Here is a 22,625-nt window from a genome sequence, read left to right as displayed (position 1 = left end):
TCTAATTACGTTTCTCAAACTGTTTACTGTCTCTTCTGATATTTTTAAAGTCAGTCGACTGTTATGAAAAGCTTTCTGAATTGGGAAAACTTCGAAAATCATTTATAACGCAAACATTCGTTTATTCTTTTCATTCATACTCATGTCTATTGAGTCTCATTACAGCCCTGAAACTCTATATTGATATTAAAGTACAGTATACCAACTGAACTCACTCTTCTTTCTTCACTCTCTGTAACCTTCACTTTACTCTTCACACTTGCGAGTACCCATTCTTTGGTAAACCACAAGTTGCTCAACTTTTGTCCGTATCATATGTAACTGATACCGTATCATATGTAATTGACACTGAACGCAGCGACGTGCAACGGAAGAACAAAGCGATGTATGATACATTGAGAGAGCAACGTTAACGTGGAGGGAAGTCACCTGATTGGTGGATAGTGCCAGTACTCAACAGCTGTACAAAGCTATAGTGAGATTCATTTCAAGCTGTCAGCATTGGTTGAATGAGAATCATTTATGGAGGAATGCTGCCAAAAGAGAATCTCACTATAGTCATGGTTATGTAAAGGTCGGTCACCTTGTCCCATCTTTGTCATAATCATCCTTTCTTTCTCAGTCCTCCCACTCATCATAATCCTTTTGTTCTTTAAATCCTTTGCTCTCCAATCTTTATTTGCTCTGCCCTTCATATTCCTTTGATTCTAACTGAACTAATTACCCTACGAGTCCTGTAACTGACTTCGATTGGTTCTCTATTGAAGGGAAAATCATGTTTCACGCACATTTTTTTCAATTCAAAGACCATGAAAATTGTACCTTATAGATTTGAACTCATATAACTCTCTAACAGGTTTGATATTTGATTTTGATGAAAGTCATATGAGATACGATTATAATCCTGGAGCTATTTTCATGAAATCGACGGACTTTAATTATTACAATTAAATTTTGTAAATAATTTATTGTATTTCCATTGCAATCGTTATTGAACTGATTGTATTCTATACTAATTATAATGTAACTCTTTGATACTAATATTTTAATGTGAATTACGAGAGGCAAGATCACAATGTTGTAAATAATACTGTAGGAATGTTGGTTCGCAATTATTAAAAACCTTTTCCGGATTACGTATTTCCAAGTTAAAAAATAGCATCTGAAACAGTAAACTAAGTGTGTTTTTCCCCTTCTGGAGGTGTTTCTGAAATCCTTTTGGTCTTTTAATCCTTCCGCTCCTTTTAATCCTCTCAATTCTCCATCTCCTTATGATCCTACCGCAGTATTTCTGCTTATCATTTCTTTCTTTGTAATCCCCTTTATTTTTGAGACATCTCTTTCCTGTGCTACAATGTCTGATTCCATATTGAAGCCCATCAAAAGTTTATAACATTATAATATATGTTATAATAATATGTAATTCTATTACAGAAGTTTCAATTCATTCATTCTTTCTAATAGTTCAATAGAAATATGGATTACAAAACTACATGAAATCATCCAGAGAATGCGTGCCAAAAATCTCAACATCCTTATGAGTTGATATAGAGAATTCAGAGAATTTATTACTCATTCTAAAACAGAAAAACTAGAGCTATTGTTTAGCCCAATTAAATTTAATTGATAGAATGATTTAATTGAAATGGAAAAATAATGTGAGATTAGGATTAATAACGACACTACATTCGATGATTTGATAAAAAGTTACTGTATAACAATATTGGCTCATTCATCAAAAAACCAGTGCATAGAGAAAAGGATGGGGCACAACAAGTATTATAGGATAACTTCAGTTCGTCATAATAATTTCAAGTTATATTGTCATTCTACAAAAGTTGCTATTGATACCATTACTCTAATCTTGTAATAAAAATGAAAATGCTTGTGGAAATGAGGGTTCAATATTCTTCTTTATAGTATGGTTTTGAATTTTACAAGTTGGTCAATTCGAAGAAACAGTTATAATGATCTGTTTTCTATTCATTCGTCCACGATGCTGGTTTTTCATTATATTATTATTATTTGATCTCCTCAAGGTTGATTAGATTATAGTTATTTATTTCTGTAAGTTACAATATCTACTGGCTTATAAACTAATTTAAATTATTTTATTTTAATAGCTCATCAGTGAGAGGCTGAGGATTTCAAGTTATTGATATGTTTATTCATCTGCTATTCTTGTATCATGGATAAGATTCTATCAAGACTCAAATAATATGATTACAAATAATATTTATACAATACAGTGTTCGAGTTGAAAGCTTGTGACTCCCTTCAGCTGTTGCTTTCACGAAACATCTCTGCTCTTTCATTGGTTAGCTTGTGATTGGTGATTGGTTAGATTCCTGTACTCAACTCCCATTGGCAGTCACCATTACTACCAAATTGCTGCCTCCCCATTGGATAGTTTGTGATTGGCTGATATCCTTCCTATTTGTGAAATCGTCTCATGACGACTCCCATTGGCTGTCTTTCGGCATGACAACAATATTACTGCTCTCTTATCATTTGGACATGTAATTTGCTTAAATCTCTCTTATTGAACACTCTTTGACTACAGTTTTGACAAGAACTCGTTGGTTTCACATTGATTAGTTTGCGATTGGTAAAATTTTCTTACTAAACTCTCTTTGTTAGCGATGAAGTCAAAATACATTTCGCATGTTTTGTATGGAATAGGTACAATATTTATTCATGGTCAACATAGGTCAAAATAGGCCTATTGGTTGAAGAAGATCATCAGTTTGAATGACATTCAAAATAAAACAAAAGAGGGATGGGTACTAACGAATTAATTCAAAACTTGTTTGAAACAAGTTTGTCAATAGAACCTGACAACTATTATAATTATGACAACATTTTTTATTATTTTAACAATATGATAAATATGATACTGCTGTAAGTGATTAGAAATAGAATAGCTTACATGGTGTTCGATTTTGTATAATGGATGAAAGTGTGTAATTATTTATATTTATACATGTCATGGTGTATATTATCATAAACGATAAGCATAATATTTTTTTCACTTGGAGAAAAAATCGTGTTATGATTGCTCAAACAACATAGCCTACTCTACATTTACACCGCTGTAACCTATAATTAAGGAATTACGTAGTCGTTTTGTTGGTAATATGAGTTCAATCCAAGTTTTATCGAATAAAGCTGGTCGTCCCAGGCATTATACTGTTTGTTATGTAAAGCTGCGAGTTAAGCAAGGTATCTTTACGAGTGTTGGAGACTGTGTAGACTACATAATCAGACAAAAGGAGTCAAGAAATTATGTAATATGTAAAGGTAATGGTTTATGGTGTTGGACTGTGCAACTTATGAATGAAAGTGCAACTTACTAGAATCGAAGTTCAGTTGTCTCCCGCTTCACTAAAAAAAACATGAACGATGCCATGAGTGACTTACGCAACTTTGATAAATCCGCTCTCGAAATTACGTTATGAAACAAAGGAGTTGTTTGCCAGTTTCATACACAAATGAATCAACTCATTACACGTTTGATTTAGTTGTTAATTTCAGAGTTTTTTCTTGCTGGTGGTCGGATAATTTGAGATAATATGCCTGATATAGGCGCTGAATACGGATGGCTACAACAGAAGCAAGATACAGTCACTAAGCTACAATGAAGATGTGATATGTCAAATGTCAGGTCCTGAATTATTTATCAATTCATTTTGCTGATTTAAAAGATTAAAAATGATTGTTACAGCTCATACATTTGAATCACCAAGATTTGAATTGTGTAGTTGTCAAAAAAATATTCTGAAACTTCTGTTCGAAAATAATTTCCTTTAGAGCTCATATGTCCCCAAAATCACGTCAATAGTAACCGACATTGTGAAGTGAATTGAGCCACTCAACTGGAATCAACTGATCCATGTGAAGTGACTGTGTTTGTAAATCAATATCATCAACACAGTCAAATCATGAGTTATGCTTAAAACAAAAAGAAAATCAATTGAACTGGAAAATGTGACTATAGAGTTCAAGAAGATGCCAGCAGCTTCGACTATGCCATTAAAAGGGTGTACATTACATCGAACAGTGGAATATGTATTACAATAATTTTGTATTATGGAATGAGATTCAGAATTATTCATGGATATAAGTTCTCTACAATATCAGTATTAGTGTGTGATAACAGTGTAATTAAAATATTTCATATTCTTTATTCAGGAAATTATGATATCAGTTCCTGTTATTACAATAAAACTTATTTCTTCTGAAAGCCACAAGTCCTACTGTCTTCAACCGATCTTTGGGAAAAAATATCTTTAATTGTGCAAAAAACTGAGGTTTTGTTGAATGGAGCTCAATTTCATATGTGTTAAATGGACTCGTATAGTGAGTGACCTTTCCTTGTTCCACCGCTCTAAAAACAAAGAACAGAAACTGTGTCAAACAGGAGACTTCCCATTCATGCTCTCTTTCAACCGGTTGCACAATCGCCGCTCAGAAATTAACCTCTGATCAACATTTTATTTTTTATGTGCGATCAGGAATACAATTATTTAGATCTTCAGAATAATCATTGTTATTCTTATGACTAAATTAAGAATACTCAAGGTTCACGATTGTTTCTCTAAAGTAAGGTATTTGAAGAATCCAATCAGCTAAATTCCAATTTTTTCAGAATTGTCTTGATATTACACATTTAAACTCCCACTCCTTCCACGCCAGCCACTCTTTCGCAGTTCAAAGGGTTGAGGCTCATGTTATATCTCGTTGCCTATAGGATAATGCCATAGATTTCTTTCCTACTGGTACAAATCTGAAGGCCCTGTTCTAATCAAATATGCAGTCAGAGATCTTCTACTAAAATAAAAATAAAATGTATTCTGTATTGAACTATCAATAATATTCTATAAGAGATGACCTGCTACACACACCATCGGTGATCAGAGTACATTGAGTATAAATAGTTGGCCTTTAAATGGGGCCCTCAGCAACATATCTCTCTTCCAACAAACATCTCCTCAGGTTAGTTGATTATTTCCACTTGTATATCGTCTTTTCAGGGTGGCTGTCTTCTACGAACATTGGTGAACATATTGGTTATTATTGCTGTGTTGGTTGCGCACTTGTATATAATGCAGTAAAATTGATTCTCTTCTTGTACAAATCTAAGTATCGTATTGCTGAGATTCGTACAATATTTAATTATCTCTCATCAGGGTTGTGTGGCAGAGAGGACCTGGAGTCCTAACTCCGCTCTAATAAAGGCATATAATGAATCAATCTTCCATACCAATCAACCTCAGTAACCTCAACCAAGTAACCTCATGTTACTCAATCTCTTCGATCATGTTTGAAAAGTAGTAACCGATACAGCAAATCCACCACAGACAGACAGCAGTTGCTCTGAATTCATTGAGCAAGTTGAGCAACACGAGTGGGAGTAGTTGCCATTGCCACCATAGATAGGCAGCAGGCGACCGCGCAGGCATTATGAAAATCAGACTAAATAAGCCGGTTGCAAAAACAACGTAACTGAATTAGCACAAGAACAGTCTACCATCCATTTGCCAATTGCCCTGCTTACACAATGAACACTGTTACATAAATATTATTATTTAGCGGCTTGACGCGTGAACGCTCCGCTAGTAGCGCTGTTGTCGAATTCATTTCACCAGGCAGCGTAGTTTGAATGTAGTGTCATTCATAAGAAATACTGACAGATTGATGTGGATCTTACTAGCGTATTTATGCGCCAGTAATCGCAAGTAGTGAGCGCATGCGCAGTGATAGTTGATAGTTGCCCTCTGTCTCAGAATTGAGGTTATCCGATTGATGTAAACCAGTTGCATTATTAAATCGTGATTACGTGAGTGGCCTATTTGTTCGAATTATAATAATACCAGTAGTAGGCTATGATGAGGTTTTTGAAAGGGTCTATGTAACACACCTCATACGGAGTATAAAACAATAATAAATTCAAATTATTATTATTGATAATAGATATATATCTATTTATTCGATTAAATAGAAGAAAACTGCGTCCTTGGAGTTCAGGAAGGGTAAGAAGGGACTAAACATTTTGCAGGCATTGAAGATATCATTAGTTAGCAAGAAGATATTTATTCAAAAACTTATAGTTTATTGCTATGGAAAAGTTAGGCTACCCCTACAATAAGAAGCCTTCTTTTCAATTCCATTTTCCAATAATCACCCTACAAATTCTGTTTGTTCAAGCCAAACTTAGAGTTGTGGTAGGTAGCTTTTATACAAACTAAAGCCAATTGAAAGGCAAACTTAATTTTTTTCTGAGTGTGATGCACACATGAGCTCCAGGCTTGTGCGGTGAAAATGAGACAGATGATGATGAGAGATGAGCAGACCTGCAGCTGAGTGGGTTCCCAACGACGGGGAAGCGTTTTTTTAATTCATAAATGATACTTAGAGAACTCAGCCTCTAAGTGGTCACCCTTACAATGGGAATAACAGGCAGACAACTTAACTACTTATCTAATTAATAGCTTATCAACACGACCATGAAGCCAATCGCTTTCCTAACTCCAAAAAATTACAAATTCCATACTGAAAAGCAATTAAAGAAACGAAATATCATTCAGCAAACTAGTGAGAAAAATGATGAAGTTTTATTCGGAGAAGTATGAACATGAATAAGTTTTGATTGTATGAGAGAAGTTTATCAATCTATCTACAAATAACAAAACAACATTGTAATAATTCATCAATTCCTTTTCAATTGAAATGATGCATAAAAAATCCTATTATAATAAAAATAGACGATTCAATGTAACAATAATGAGCAAAGCTCACATGAAAATTGAGTGTAATTGAAATTATAATCACGTTCGCCATAACCAGAATTATTCGACTTGGAATGAATAAATTCTCAATGACGCTAATTATTAAGTTACATAAGGATGATGTTTCAAAACGTTAAAAAAATCAATTGCCTTCTTACATAACTTTATATGACGCTCTTCATATAACGATATGGTCTGTTTAACATACATCACCTATCAACAATTATTATGATAAGAGTCGCTTGTAAGTGAGCTTCATCAATTGAAATTCTTAACGAAAATTGAAAACCAATTCATAGTGTATTCAGAAAGTAATAATTAATTTCAGCGTCCACTGGAATTCATTACTATAGAAGCATCAAGTTGTAAAAAACGAGGTACAATCTATTTAAAACAATAAATCATTCAATTTTATTCGTTGATATAGGCTACAACAGTTTGATTGAATATGGAGAATAGTCAGGATTATTCGTGAATTTAGACAAATATCGTATTGAATAATATTATTATCGTGGTCGGAATATTTTAGAATAATAGAGGATATTTCAGAACTCTACTGCGGCATTAAAAATGTATACTATTACAAGCTCCAAGGGCTTCTAGATTGTGCATTTTAGAAAGTTGAATTCTTCAAAGACGGAGTTGTTTTGAAGAAAAAATCTAGAAGAAAATTGTACGCAAAGGCTAATTAGTCCATTGAGGGAAACTAAGTGATGGTTTCACTGAATCTGAGTTGTTATGTGCTTCACATAAGCTTCATTTATGTATAATTTTCAATATGGAAGTCGTTAACAATGTCGTTTTTTGAATACTTTTTTCAATTTGGATCTCTCAATGTTTGATTTAGGCCTCCTGAGAAGATACTTGAGTAGAGCTCAAGTTTTCTGGACGATTAGCGTATAATAGAAATAGAGCGTTCAAGAAGGTATAAATAATGCTGTTTTACAAAAGTTTTGGAATGAAATACTAGAAGCTCTTTGGTATATCTGTAGACTGAAAAGTAATACGATCTCAATCAGATAATAATACTGTTAACTTTTCAAAATGAAACGTCTTCTTCTGGTAAAAAAACCATATCAGTTTCATCAGTAATCACTCATGGAAACAATGATGAATTATGATAATAATCACAATTAAAATTGTAGAAAAATGCAAACCCTATTGAGGATCAAACTGACTCTTTTAGCTCAGGAATAAGAAACCTTGACACTATATAATGTCACGTTATTTTTTATAGTTAAATAACGATTAACCTCCTGCTTGGCATCAGTCGGTAGAGCATGAAATATTTTAATAATTATAAAAAATCAGGTCGTGGTTTTTTATAGGATACAGTCTCACTTTAGTACGACATGTACTTGTCATCATACATTAATGGGCTCATACAGGAGCTTATAAAAATAATACTGATAATTTATTAAAAAATATATATATATGGTACTTATTCTATAGTATGGAGGAATAAAAATAAATCGCACACCATAAACAATTTGATACATATATTAACAAATATTGCAAAAAAAAATCAGAGTAAAAAATATATAGAGCGATAAAAAATATATAATATAAGATAGAACAATAATCGAAATCAATAAAATATCACAGGCTAAATACTATTCTTTAAATTTTATAGCACGAAACGTTACCATGTGCTTTTATTTTATGATCATATGCATTTATTTGCATGTAGCTGCGATATCAGCTTGCCAATACCTGTCGACTTGGACAATTCCATTAAAACTAAATTCTTAAAATCAGCTTGATTAATTGACAACTAGTAATCCAAATATATATATTAAATTCTATAGTATCTAATAGATTTCTTTGTAATAAATATATTTTTTATCTCAGGGTGCGAGATTCGGCACCTGAAGGAATAAATAGAGCAATTCATCTAGTGAATCAGAGCTACAACAAACTATCGCAAATTATATTGCAGAAATTAATGATCATATGAATATGTATTAACAGCCTAGATTTTATACTTCTTTGATTGATAGATCTTCTGATATGTGGATTGATTCGTTACTTTCTAATAAAATACCTTTAATACTACATTTACTTGCGCAAGTATTTTTTACCAAATTCTTAATTTATAAGAAAACCCTTTCGACGAGCTAGCTTTGATTCTTATGTAATTTCGAAGCACTGAGGGCGCCCTATCACTATTTCAATATTTTTCACTCACATGTCGGAATTTTCTTATGAGCTGCTGATGTCGTCGATCCAACTCCTGGTGGTCCTGGATTATTGTAGCCGGAGTCGTCTCTTCCAAGGGGTTACAAAATTATTTAAAAATGACTTTTGCTTTATAAGAGCATCACAAAGTCTTATAAGAAATTTAGTAATTCAATTTAACTTTAAATTATTACAAGATATAGCAAGGTATTATGCTCTATAATTTTTAGTGACCTCTCATGGTGGCAGTTGGCAGGCGAGTGTGGTTCTCGTTTCTCAATTTTACAATTCTCATTTCCGATTTCTAATTTGCATAAAATTTGAATATTCTATTCCTCCGCCATTCAAGGCTCAAATAGACCGTACTAAAATATTAAATTATCACTTTTGTTATATATTTAATAATTTCTTTGCCTTCGGGTTCTATGTTTCTATGTTTCGTTGCCAAAACATAGACTATACAACAATTTTTTACAAATTCTTATTATTTGTAGAAATATATACAAATATATTTGAATCGGCTCACTATTGCCGCCTATCAATTGCCACTATTTGATTGGTGCATGCAAATTATTACAGTATTCATGCGCCCAGTAACCTCCTACTTCCTTAATACATTTAATTATTTTTGTTGGGGTTTTTAAATATGCTCTTTACATGCTAAGTAATTTTTTATAGGTTATTAGTTGTTTCATACATCACAATAATTAGCCACGTGAGACCTTTAGTTCCTCAAATTGCATACTGTTTTGCCACAATACATTTCTGCCAAGGTGTTTGGTCAGATTCTACGTTGTATGGCTTGGTCGATCGTTAGGTCGCCGATCACTAAATGTTTATGCCTAACCTCAATTTTCAATATTTTATATAATATTATATATTAGCAAAATTTATTTCCATTCCTCTTAGGCTGTTGTACAGTTTAGCCAGGACGTCTGATATTATCTAATCTTTACATTATCTCTTTGGCGATATTAGCCAATTACTTCACTTAGACCTATAAATATTTCAGCTAGGGATTTTGATTTATCAATCCAAATTAAATATGTTACAATAAGTAGTGCTATATTCTCTTCAATTCTATCTTGAAATTCAACAACGATTGGCGGCTATTCAACAGTACTTCATGAAGATTCTCAATTTCCATTTCTGTGATTCATCCTATAAAACTATTTGATAGAAATAAAAGGTCATCATAATATTTACAGAAATATGATCAGTTTTTATTCGAAAAATACACAACCCAATTATCTCATTTCAATAAAACGTGATTAACATATTACACAACACAACAGTTTAAAAATATTATGCGATCCTATCAAATCATGCCCTCAATCTGACACGCATCATAGTAAGCGGAAAATACTCATAATAAATGAGTTTTTCCAGAACAATTACTCACTCATTGCGACCTGTCCCATTCTGTAGATTCCGAGAGACCGCTCATAATAATTCTGTTATTGTTTCAATCAATTTTCATCCGATTGCATAATAGCTGAGTATTTTCGTCGTATTCAGTAGAATAACGATTGTCGACCGTTCGCAATTATTGGTTCTGTTTTGTTATTGGAAATGGGGCTAGAGCAACAGAAAAAGTGGATGAAGAGAGGGGATGAAAGAAAGAGAAGAAATAAATGGGAAAGATATTCAGAGAGGGGGGAGAGAGAGAGACAGAGAGTGAGAGTAAGAAAAAGATATACCGAGAGAGAGTGTGAGTGAGAGTGTAATGAGAACAATCAATTTGGGAGGGGTAATTAGTTGAATAGGTGAATCGAGGATGGCGAGGGGGAGAAGCGAATACAATAGGCGAATTATTGAATTGTGGATAATTAGATATCATAGTTATGTAATGGTAGCTGACACACAGGAGTAGTACCCCATTGCTACTCGGAATACAGAGGCTGCTGTGCATAACAATGGAACAATATTGAGGCAAATTGGGTCTGATCTTGAATAATGGAATAATGGCCAGTTCCTATCTGAGTCAATTGCCTTCACATCATTGGCTCATCCCATGTCGGTGTATAATGGACTGTAAAATGCTTGCACAACTGCTATTATTGGAAATGCATTGTTTTATTGGCTGCAATTCTTAAACGTGTTTGTTTAGAGTGGATTGTTGTGATGTTTTCCCTTGTAGGCCTTCATATAACCAGAGATGAACGGAATATCCTGGTTTAACGAAAATATAGTTTTCGATTCTCTATGATATAACTGAAAAATAGATCTGAGAGATTTATGGCTCCCAAGAGATGATTTCAACAGCAATGTATTAAAACAGAAGTCTTTTGTAACAAAAATAACTGAACATCACATCACTAAACTTGAACACTGGAACTTCATAGAGAAATTATAACGCTAGTACAATGTTTATTCTATAAAATCACCATATTCTTACTAGCTTGTATTTTGTTGATACATAACATCCTTCATTTTGAGATGGTTTCTTTAAACATTCTAAATGTTATTTTATGTTTCAGCTCCCAACAACCATGCTGTCCTATGCAGTCGATCTCAAGCTTTTTATCAGCTCAACATGCTGCAAGAGTCATTAGCTGATGCTGACCAAGTGACAAGAATAAAACCACAATGGAGTAAAGTGAGTAAACTTCCAAAACAAAAAAGACCGTATACATGATAATGCAAAATTCATCTCGTAAAATAGTTGAAATCTAAAATAATTTCAAATTATTCTTGGACAATCTTTATACTATTGGTAACTTTTTTGTTTTCTCTGTAACATGTACACGCTCTTTGACACAAGAAGAATCAAGAACTTTATTGGTCATATTTGAAAAATTAACTTAAACTTCATCAGTAACAATGAGATTGTCTGATACGAATAGGGCCTACACTATCAATATTTCTATCTTTCAAGACTGAATAAGAACTGAAACCAAAGAGAAAAATTTGTAAGGAAATTTGATACTCAATCATCGTGATCTGAACATCTATTTTGAAACCCCTCAAATAAGAAACAAAACGTTTCTGATTCTGTCTGATCAAAATTGTGTGATCGTACCGCTTTGCACAACGACACAGTCCTCCTTCTGCATGTCTTGATTTGAATATTAAATTACTTAAATCTTATTTCATAAAGTAAGTTATTCAGAACCGATACAAATTCCAACTAGTATTCAACCAGTGAAAAACAAGTTCAGCTGCCATTCAACTCACACTGAAAAAATCGGTTTCAACTTCTGTATTCCAATTAAAGTCCAGTCTGCGATGAAACAAAATGAGTGGTATTAGCTCGGACGTATCGGCAAAAACAGGTTCTGTGAGAATATTATTTAAGTGCATTTTACTGCATGCAAGTTGGAAAATACACATCTGATAGGAAAAGACATGCGTCTGGCTCAGTGAACATTGAACAAATCTAATTGAAAGATTGGACTTTCCTATGTCTCACTAATGCTTATGTTTCTCTCTGAATTATTTATTGAAGCTCAATTGAGTAGGTAAAATGAATTTGGTGGTCAACAATGAAGCTTGAGTGATTGCGTTTGATGCGTCTGATGGCGTTTCAAAGGAGATAAATCAGTAGATTGAGTGTCAGTTCGATTCAATAAAACGGCTTGATTGTATTCCAATATATTCAAGCTTGATTGTATTTCAAGAGATGGAGGAGAAAAATAAGGGGGAAGAAGCAGGAATAGTAAGAGAAGAGAGAGGAAGAAAAAAAAGCAAGAAGATAGGAAGTAAATATAGAAAAATGAGGTTTCCCTTTTTCCTGATTCGTACCACAGATTACAGATAGGTGAATGATGTATTCCACTCTTACAGCATAATACGTTATTAAGTTCTACTTCCAACTTGATATTCATCAGTGGTATAGCCAAAATATCCAAAATTGAAAAAATAATATGAAGTTAAAGTAACACCAGAAAAACTTTTGGGCTGATTTACACAATATTCGATATATTTTCAAGAATTATTTTTTCCAAAACAATCATCGATTCTCGAGAAGTCCTGAGAATTTCATGACCAATAATAACTCTTATAGCATAGATTAAACAAACAGTATAGAAGTTTTCTCTTCTTATAGTAACAAGATGAAATCAAATTCCTGAATAGAAATAGCTCATAGCTAGAGCGATTCCAGAAGATGCTATGTAATTTTTTTGTACTGAAATTATATTTAATATAAATGAATTGAAAGTAATTTGAATATCATGTCAACCTCTCTGAGCCTCTCACTCTCACATAGTTGAACACATTTCTCATGAATCGTTACTTATTCGCTTTATTCATCCACATGACTAATTTTGAAACTGATTCATTATTCATGCCAGCATCTGAATAAATTCATTTCGATTCATAAAGAAGTTTGTTGACTTTGTTATAAATTGAGGCTTTGAGTGGGTGGCTGCTCTGCTGTCACTATCAAAAGGAAATCCGCTCCAATGTTGAATGGCATCCTAAAAATTTTATCTCAAATTGGTTATCAAAATTAAATTTGAAATGCGATAACCGATGATGCATGTTTTCTGGTGTGCCTACTGCAAATTGCATGGACAAAACTAGTAATTGTGAAAATTGTTTTTTGTGTGATAGTAGCCTAAAGGCTTCAATGTTGAATGGCATCCAAAAAATGTTATCCCAAATCGGTTAACTTCGTTGTAGTTCATAAACTGTGTTACTTGTAAATATTTGCAAAAACACTTACTTTCCTTTGAGTATTGAGGAATGCATTTCACTCCTGAGAGGAGCTTCATCAGCCCTTCATGTTGCTTTCATGAAGCCCTTCAGCCCTTCATTCAAGCATCATGAAGGGCTGATGAAGCTACTCCTCAGGAGTGAAATGCATTCCTCAATACTCCAAGAAAAGTAAGTATTTTTGCAAATATTTACAAGTAACACAGTGTATGAACTACAACGAAGTTATTATAATAGTGTTTCGTCATGGAAAGCAACATCAATCCCAAATTATTGATTATCAAGACTACATTTGAAATGCAATAACCAATGATGGATGTTTTCTGTTGTTCCCACTGCAAAGTCCATGGACAAAACAATTAATAATTATGGATATTGAATTTGTGTGATAGTAGAGATGGTGTCGTGATCGTCAACTCAATATACATAATGAATAAAACATAACCATCATCTTGAATGAAACGACTTAAAATTGCCACTACTTGAACTAATAGAACTATGTAGAGAGGTGATTCATTTCTGATGATTAGTTCCTTAGTGGCAGAATGGAAAGTGAATTTACAAATGATGAACTGATGATATCGGTTTGGGTTACAGGGTTACTATAGGAGAGGAATGGCACTATCGGCGCTAGGTCACAATGAAGAGGCACTCATATCGTTTGGAATTTGTATAGCACTAGACAACAATGTATATGCTGTGAAACCAGATGTTACTAGGGTGAGTACATGCTTTTCGAAATTGAAAATCTTGTTGAAATAGTTCCAATCTGAATAGTTTTTAATAGTATCAATTATTGTAGCTATTGAAATCAAACAGTTCTTATAACTGTCAATCTATTGTTGAATATAAACTTAGATCTTACTTGGCTCAAGGTACAGATAACAAAATATTCTTCATTTTATAACAAAATATTTTTATGACTGATCACCTCAAGAATAAACTAATCTCATTCTTGAAAAAATATTATTGTAGCATATAGAATATGTGCTGCAAACGTACATTTTCTTTGATCAAAACAGGTCAAATGGGAGACGTTTTTAATGTGTACTTTTCAAAATAGCATCTTGCCGAGATCTAAAGTCATCAAGTCCTCAAGATTGTTGAACAATGAATTTGCGTCACACTTGACAATGCTTTCTGCCCAATATCGAATCTCCTTTCAAAAATTCAAATCTAACCAAATTTATTCCTCAGCTTCCCAATATTTGCCATCTGGAATAGCATTTTAAAAATGATGAGACACGTTTTTATCCATCTTCAAATAATACTGATTCACTTCATACTGATAGCATTGGTTGAATGGGAGGAATCGATGTAATTTTCAGAAAATGCTGACAATTTAAAGTGAATCTCACTGTACTTATTCTCGCGTCATCAATTCTTGTCGCACGACAGCGCTTAAGAATTAGAAATGATCGTATCGAGCCCAATTTTACTTTCCTAAAAACTAATTTTTTATTCATTCCGCAAAGAACTCGTGTATTATCTATTATGTATGAATGCATTCACGTGTCTCAATGTATTTTGTAGTACCGTATAGATTTTTTTGAAATTTCAATTTCACTGTCCTCACTCGTGACTTGAGGCAAAAACAATTCCATTCACTTGAATAATGTGTTCTCATTTGAAACAATTCCACGTTTCAAATTATCAATATCTACAGTGGTTCAAACCTTTTTGAAATTCTGATATGTTCTTATTTCTGATTGGACAATAAATAATTTAATTTGTTATAAAAAACCTGAACTCCTTGAACTCAATTCCCTTTTACTGAATTATTTAAGATCTTATTGATGTTTATTTCAATTGAGTTTGTAGTTTATGTATAGTATAAATATCCTTGCTAGTTACACACATTCAATAACGGCTTATTGTAGGGCAATCTGTATCATCAATCATCAGTAAGGAATTCTATGTTCATCAAAGTGAAACTATCGAATGATTGTCTACAAAAACAATATTGATCGATTTTTTACTAATTTTTTAAATTATTATAATATGTTGATGCCAGTACATTGAATAAGATTACTGTATAATTATAAGAAAATAATTGAAAGTTATACACTGAATAAAAATGGAATTCCCAGAATATAATATTGTAGTGAGTAATTTTGAATGTGTTTCATTTTTCTGTTGCAGTTACTTCAAAGGCTGTTCCAGAATAATTCTATGCTAATGTAATCAGCTTTGACACATTTCTCCTTACACACTGAATCAACAATGTATAATTCTTATCACATATCTTAGCAACAAATGTAATTCCATTTATGCTAGAGCTGTAGAAATCTATTGGCATTATTGTTGGTAATTATCATCAATGTTACAACTCAATTATTGTTTATCTCACACATCTTCAATACGATCCGCAGACAGTTGGGGAAAATCAGTAGATTCTTATAATAGATATTAGCCTGGCTAGCCACAAGTTTTCGAGTGCAAAAAATTTTTGCAGCGATCAAGATTTTTGATCTAATGGAAGGTTACCACACTTCAAAATTGCAAAATTACATATCTGATGGGTGGCCTTGTAAAATTATGCTACAATTTAGATCTTCTGGTGTCTAGTACTTATCTTTGCGAATCTGAATTTACGGTTATTTCGAGCAATCTTTGAAATTATAATGGGATTACTCTGCTATTCCAGATACCACATTCGTATTCCCACTCTTTTTTATGTTGGAGTAATCACAGCAATTTGATTCTCCGAATCAAGTTTTTCTTCAAAACTCTGTTGTTTCTTGCTGTCTCAAACTGTTTGTTAGTAGGGAATGATTCAGTTCCAAAATAAATAAATACATTTTATTCTTCAGTAAAGAAAGTGAACGAAAGTACAAACAAAAAAGAAAACATAGCTGTGGAATTAATACAATTATGTAATTACAATAATATATACTAAATATAATTGCTAAATTTACTGAGAAAGACACTCCCGAGAAATGTCTATGTGGGAGATGCCATCAAAGAGCAATATCTTCAATTATTTTTGTTTTGAAAAAAATAAAACGTAAGATGAGTAAAAATAAAGACTATGGGTAGGGTTGCTACAATAATGAAAAGAGGAATGATGAAAGAAATAATGGAGAGATGCAAATAATCATGAAGTAATGCATGATATGAGCTAATAACAAAGCTTAATCTAAAAGAAAAGAGTTCGTTCCGTACCTTTTACGTTTTTACTTTAAATTTTTTATTGTGATTCTGTTTATGATTTCCAAGTTCATATAATTATATGTACAGTACCTAGTATTGTTTAATATTTTATTGAATGCCTCAATAGTTGCAAGTTGCCAGTTTGAATTGTGGATTTAACTGATTTTTTTTAATAGGTTCTCGATCTCATCTATTGATAAAAGCCATTTTTTATTTTTTTTTCAATTTTGGACAGGAGGTTTGCGTTTTTGCTACAGTGGAAATTGTATTGAAAATTTTGGGGCTATAGATAAAATCTACGAAAACATTCAACCCAAATAAAGGGTTTGGGGGTTTGAAATGAGTGTCTGAATATTCAAATGTATGCAATAAATAGACTGATAACAGATAATACTGTATAAAACGCGATAAAAGTAAATTAAAAATATAATATACACTTTGAAACATGAAAATCAATTTAAAGAATGTATTTGATCCAACCTCATGTTTCCACTAGGTAATTATAATGTAATCTGAACAGTGATTAGAAATACATTCAAGGAAATCAATTATATTATCAATTAATAAATAAATTACATATCTAAGGGCTTCATGAAGCACTTTGTGAGCAGTAATTGTTTACATTATTACTTTTTATCATACATGATGTTTCATGAAGTTTCATGATGTTCATGATGTTTATCATACATCATACATGATGTATATTCTCTCAATATTTGATTTTGTAATTTGTTATTTTCAATGTAGCCTATATTATTTGTTGTGTACCGATGTGAACAATAAAGCTTGATTTGATTTGATTTTGAAATTTAAATTTTCCATCTAGTGTGCAGATAACGTTAAATTGTTAACACTCAACTTATAATCACTGAATATTCATTTACTAATTTGAAATTCAAACCTATTTTCAATTCAACTGAACTTTTGTTTGTTAATTCAATGTGCTCCGCTTACTGACAACCTCAGAAGTGTGAGATTCATCACATGGACAAGTGGTATTAATATTATTCCCAAGATCTAGGCGACGAATATCTGAATGTTGAAGTAATAACTAGAGATTTTCCAGAATGCACAACTTGGAATTATATTTAAAATGTCTTGAATACTCTTTGGCATGGTCTCTGGACTGTATCGCTACTAATTAATATGAACACACATAAGTATACCCATAAATTCAATGACAATAGCTGACACAATATTATCACTGAACAATCAAGATGATACATTCGAATTCAAAACTATTTGTCTGGATACGTCTCTGACACACTTGCGAATGTCTCCAACTTGCTTACAAAGAAATTGTAGATCACAGTTGAACAAAACATGTTATTCTTTCCTATTTACAAGGAGTTACATTTCAATAAATCGCAGTATATTTTTTTTATTTGCATAAGACTTGAAAAAGATACGCTCTACTCGATTTGAAATTATAAAGATAAGTACCAGGTTACATGATTGGAGTTATGCAACCAACTGTTCAAAGTTGAACGGGTATCGCATGAGCGTTTAACGTTTTATGTGATACAAATAACACTTTATTATATAAGGTGGACTTTAAAATATTGCGATGCATCCATGACAAGAAATGTATGAGAATTTGTTGCATGATAAAAAGATAAGAAATTTTTAAAAATGTAACAGTTATAGAGTCGTTCTTAGTCTGTGAAGAATTTCAAGTGTATTGGTTATAATAAGTGTCTATAGAAGCTCATAAAACACGGTATGTAGAAATAATAACCAAGTACTTAACATAATAATAAAATTATTTTTAAGAGCATATTTCAAAGAGTTGGTTTCACCTCCTTTCTTTACTAAAGCAATTTAATGCACTAGTGATACATAAATTTAACAATAACTAGCATTCTATTTTTGAGAACTTCAAGTAAAAAGTTTTTAAAACTTTTTCATCGAGATCTTTTAGCGTGGAAGCCATCAATCGGGTTGATTCTGATTTGTAGTATTCATTGACATTTTTGGAATCCTCAACTTTAAGCTAGTGTATGAAAATAAATCATGAATCTGTCTTCTTAAAAGACATATAATAGGTTTTTACCTAGAACTTGACGTGTGTAGTATTATTCGTTGAGAAACACAAAGCCGAAAGATTTTGATAGGTATAGATCCTCAGATTCACTAATATAGATATTACGATTATAAGGTCTAACAAAGTATGACTTGCAAGGAATTTCGGTCAACTCCAATTTTTATTTGAAACATGTCTACGGGGAACGCAAATAATTGTTTTCATTCGACAATATAATAAAATATGAATTGTAAACTCCATCATTTTTTGTCTTTGTTTAGAAATAATATAACTTACTAATTAGTAGATGATTATACGATAACATTGAAAAGAACATGAATTATAAGTAGATATATTATATATAATAGAAAGGACGCAATTGAATTCTCCTGGATTTTCCTTGGAAGCAGTCAAGATACACCCGCTTTTCAAAACCTTTGCAGTTTTCAAACATCGAGGGGGCTCAAGCGTGGTGACGATTCTCACTTTGTAGTTCTAGGCTACGGTATGTGGGATGTATAGGTGCTTGAACCCTGCAGAAATCAAGCTTCTTCTTTCATGCGTCAGCGCATCATCGGCATGTCTTTATTTGCTGGGCTTGGTACACGAAGGAACTGGATAGGCTACACGCATTACACAATTAAACCCACGGGTATGTGCAAAACTTTTTGAGATGTGAAGGGGCAAGATAGGCTACACTCTTATCAATCTTATCCAACCATGTTCCATCATGTCTTTATTGATTGGGTTTGCTACGAAGGAACTGAATAGGCCACACACATCAAAACTCAATTATTAAACCCACGGTAATGTACATTTTGCGAAATTTGAAGGGGCAGGATAGGCCACACTCTTTACAAAGACAATCGTCTCTATACATTTCCATATTCTTCAATTATTATAGAATTGATTGTAAATTGTAAATTGTTTCTTTGTCCTTGAGTTGATTGTAAATAATAAATAAATGAATGAATGAATAAATTCATTAAAATGCTTGAAAGAATAAACATTCTGTCAAAGTCAAAGTCAATCGTCTCTATACATTTCCAGATACTGTAATTTATAAATTAATGAGTGAATTGGTTGAGAGATAAATTAATGAGTGAATTGGTTAAGAGATAAATGAATAGATGAACAAACTCTTCAATTGTTGGTTGCAGAGTGTGGCGTGAAGACGACTTCGTCGAGCTTTGTGGTGAACTCGAACAGCGTGGAGCCGGCGGACTTCGACTGCATCCTGTGCTGTCGCACTCTGTGGCGACCCATCACCACTCCCTGTGGCCACACTTATTGCTCTATGTGCCTCGAACGCTGCCTCGACTACAGGTCCACCTGTCCGCTCTGCATGACGTCACTGGCTGATGTGAGTTTCTAACTCAGCAAAATTATTAAATTTAGCAAAACTTGTGGAATCAATGCCTTGTTTTTGGGAAGGCATCAACTCCTTCAATTTTGCAAGGAATCAATTCCATTTGATGAACAAAAGGAAATGCCTTTTGGACAGTCCAAAATACCTTATAAGCAATACAAGGAATAATCTAGATGGGTTCTATCCTCCTTATTTTATATTTCTAGTTCCATTACAACCTTCACAAGATGAACAAAATTTATTCATCCAAATTTATCCATTCCAATGCTTGTTGGTAATTTACCATAATGATAACCAATCTGAAGATCACTCCACACCTAGCATAGTGTAGCTAGAAATACATCTTCGGAAGAAATAGCCGACTTATCTCGTACATTTTACACACCAGCATAACGTAGATTTAACATTTCAAGATGGGCAAAGTCTACATATTCCAAAGACTTCTATAGTCGGTGCAAAGGCAAACCTAAGTTGGCAGCACGGAGCTTTATAGCCAATGTTATTTCAAAAGAACAATTGGAGCAGACACGGTTGCCGTTTTTATGCTGATTCTATCAAAAAGAACTACGCTCTCTTTCGCTCTTTCTCTCACACAATTATTTTGCAGGCTCTTTGGATCTGTGAAATCTGGCAGCGCTGTACTCCATAAGACTAGCTTAATGGTGCATACTAAGGTTTGCACAGACTGGTAGGTGTGAAAAAGACCTTTATAGTTGATGTCGATAATTTATTATAATGATATCCAACCTAACCCAATTTTGTTCCGTGTTACAGTACCTGTCAGTGCACGGCAAACAGGTTACCGACTGGGTGGAGCGAGCCCTGGTACTGACCGTGCCGAGTGCATACGCCGCCCGCATGCTGTTGCACCGGGAAGAGGTGCTGGCCCCTCCCGCAGCCGACACGCCAGTGTTCGTCTGCACGACCGCCTTCCCGTCCGTGTCCTGTCCGCTGTTCGTGTTCGAGCCGCGCTACCGCCTCATGGTTCGTCGCTGTGTCGAGGCCGGGACGAGGCAGTTCGCCATGGCCGCCGCCTGTATTGTCAATCAGCATGGCGCCAAGAGGTACTTATTCAATCATTCAGTATTGACACAACATTCACACAACTTTCATAAAAGCACCACGCGGGCCCAAGTCCAGAACGGTTCCAATTATGACATTATTGACAATTATTAAGAGTTTGTAACAGCTGTGCCTAGTTGAAAGTTGTGTGTATATTTTTGGCTTCAAAATTTTCTGAAATAACTCAATTTATTCAAAGTGCGGTGATATTAAGTGCAAAATTTGACTATAATTTGGTATTTTAATCATTCTAAATTCAAAATTTCTAGCTAATATATATTCTTGGACAGAATTTGAACTTTAAATTTCCTCAGTAAGAACATATTAACCTATTTTTTCGGACACTTCATTATTTATCAAAATTTGGGAACAGAATAGTTTTGGGCTATGCCCGTTGTTCTATCTCGATCATATTCATATGATTTGTAATTATATCAACGAATAAATAAATAAATAAATTCTAATTTATACAACAGTCCTAATGTAGCTAGGTCATGTGTTACTACATATTTCCGTATTAAACTCCGAATCAAACGAAAACATTTTTCAATTTAAAAATACTTCTAAAATGAATTGAGTTTATCACAACCAATTAAAAATGTCCAAACTTTGAAGAAACTGTGAAATTTACTTCACTTGATACTCCCACTATGATAGGAGTGTACAATGTTTTACAATTTAAAGATTAAAAAATCAAAGTGCATACTTTTTTCAACCTTATTTCAATTATGGCATGTTTAGACATAAATGCCATTTCCAAAAGTGATATGGAGTTGAATAAAAAATAAACGTTTTACAACTATTTCATTTCAAATTTCAAACAGTATTGAGAGTAACTTTCAATACTTTGAAATTAAATAAAAATCATCAAGTTCCCTTTTTATATTTTATTAATAATGCACAACATGTTTCAACTAGTTATAGTGCAAATAAATAAACGACATTGACTTGATGCTTTAGTAGCAGCCCTATAAATGAAACGTGAATATTCTCAATGTCGGTATTCAAAACAATTCTGCTGTTTTTAAAACTCCAGTACGAAATAATATTAAATAATTGCAAATCAACTAGTGAACTGACACGGAAAATTAAACTTAGAGATAATAAGAGGTACACACATTTATTAAATCAATGAATGAGCTAAAAAATAGGAACGGAACTTCTTTTACCATAACACTCCCCTAACCCCTATTGTTATCTGGAAAAGTAGGTACCAATTTCCAAAAAGCGAATTACGACTTTGATCAGCACTTGATCTCGCGTTTAAATTTCATGGAATTTTTGTGCAACCGAACCTTCCGTCAAGTCCTTCACCCTACTGCTAGTCGTCGCCACTTCTCCAGTGGCAACCCAACTCATAATAGAGCAGGTGGTCATAATAGAGGGGTCGGGG

The 22,625-nt window shown here is 33.2% G+C and overlaps 1 protein-coding gene across 1 annotated transcript in view; it reads left to right on the top strand.

The window, feature by feature from the left end:
* The window catches only part of LOC111053816 (LON peptidase N-terminal domain and RING finger protein 3), a 45,014-nt gene that overhangs the window by 19,145 nt on the left and 3,244 nt on the right, over nucleotides 1-22,625 (top strand). The window contains exons 2-8 of the mRNA XM_039431478.1: nucleotides 11,447-11,565; nucleotides 14,223-14,345; nucleotides 15,768-15,805; nucleotides 16,273-16,309; nucleotides 19,324-19,453; nucleotides 19,962-20,164; nucleotides 20,945-21,234. Of these exons, the coding sequence (XP_039287412.1) occupies nucleotides 11,447-11,565; nucleotides 14,223-14,345; nucleotides 15,768-15,805; nucleotides 16,273-16,309; nucleotides 19,324-19,453; nucleotides 19,962-20,164; nucleotides 20,945-21,234 (940 nt within the window). The remainder of the gene's footprint in view (nucleotides 1-11,446; nucleotides 11,566-14,222; nucleotides 14,346-15,767; nucleotides 15,806-16,272; nucleotides 16,310-19,323; nucleotides 19,454-19,961; nucleotides 20,165-20,944; nucleotides 21,235-22,625) is intronic.

Source organism: Nilaparvata lugens, chromosome 6 (assembly GCF_014356525.2).
Source record: "Nilaparvata lugens isolate BPH chromosome 6, ASM1435652v1, whole genome shotgun sequence".
NCBI lineage: Eukaryota > Metazoa > Arthropoda > Insecta > Hemiptera > Delphacidae > Nilaparvata > Nilaparvata lugens.
This window is presented reverse-complemented; position numbering and strand designations above follow the sequence as displayed.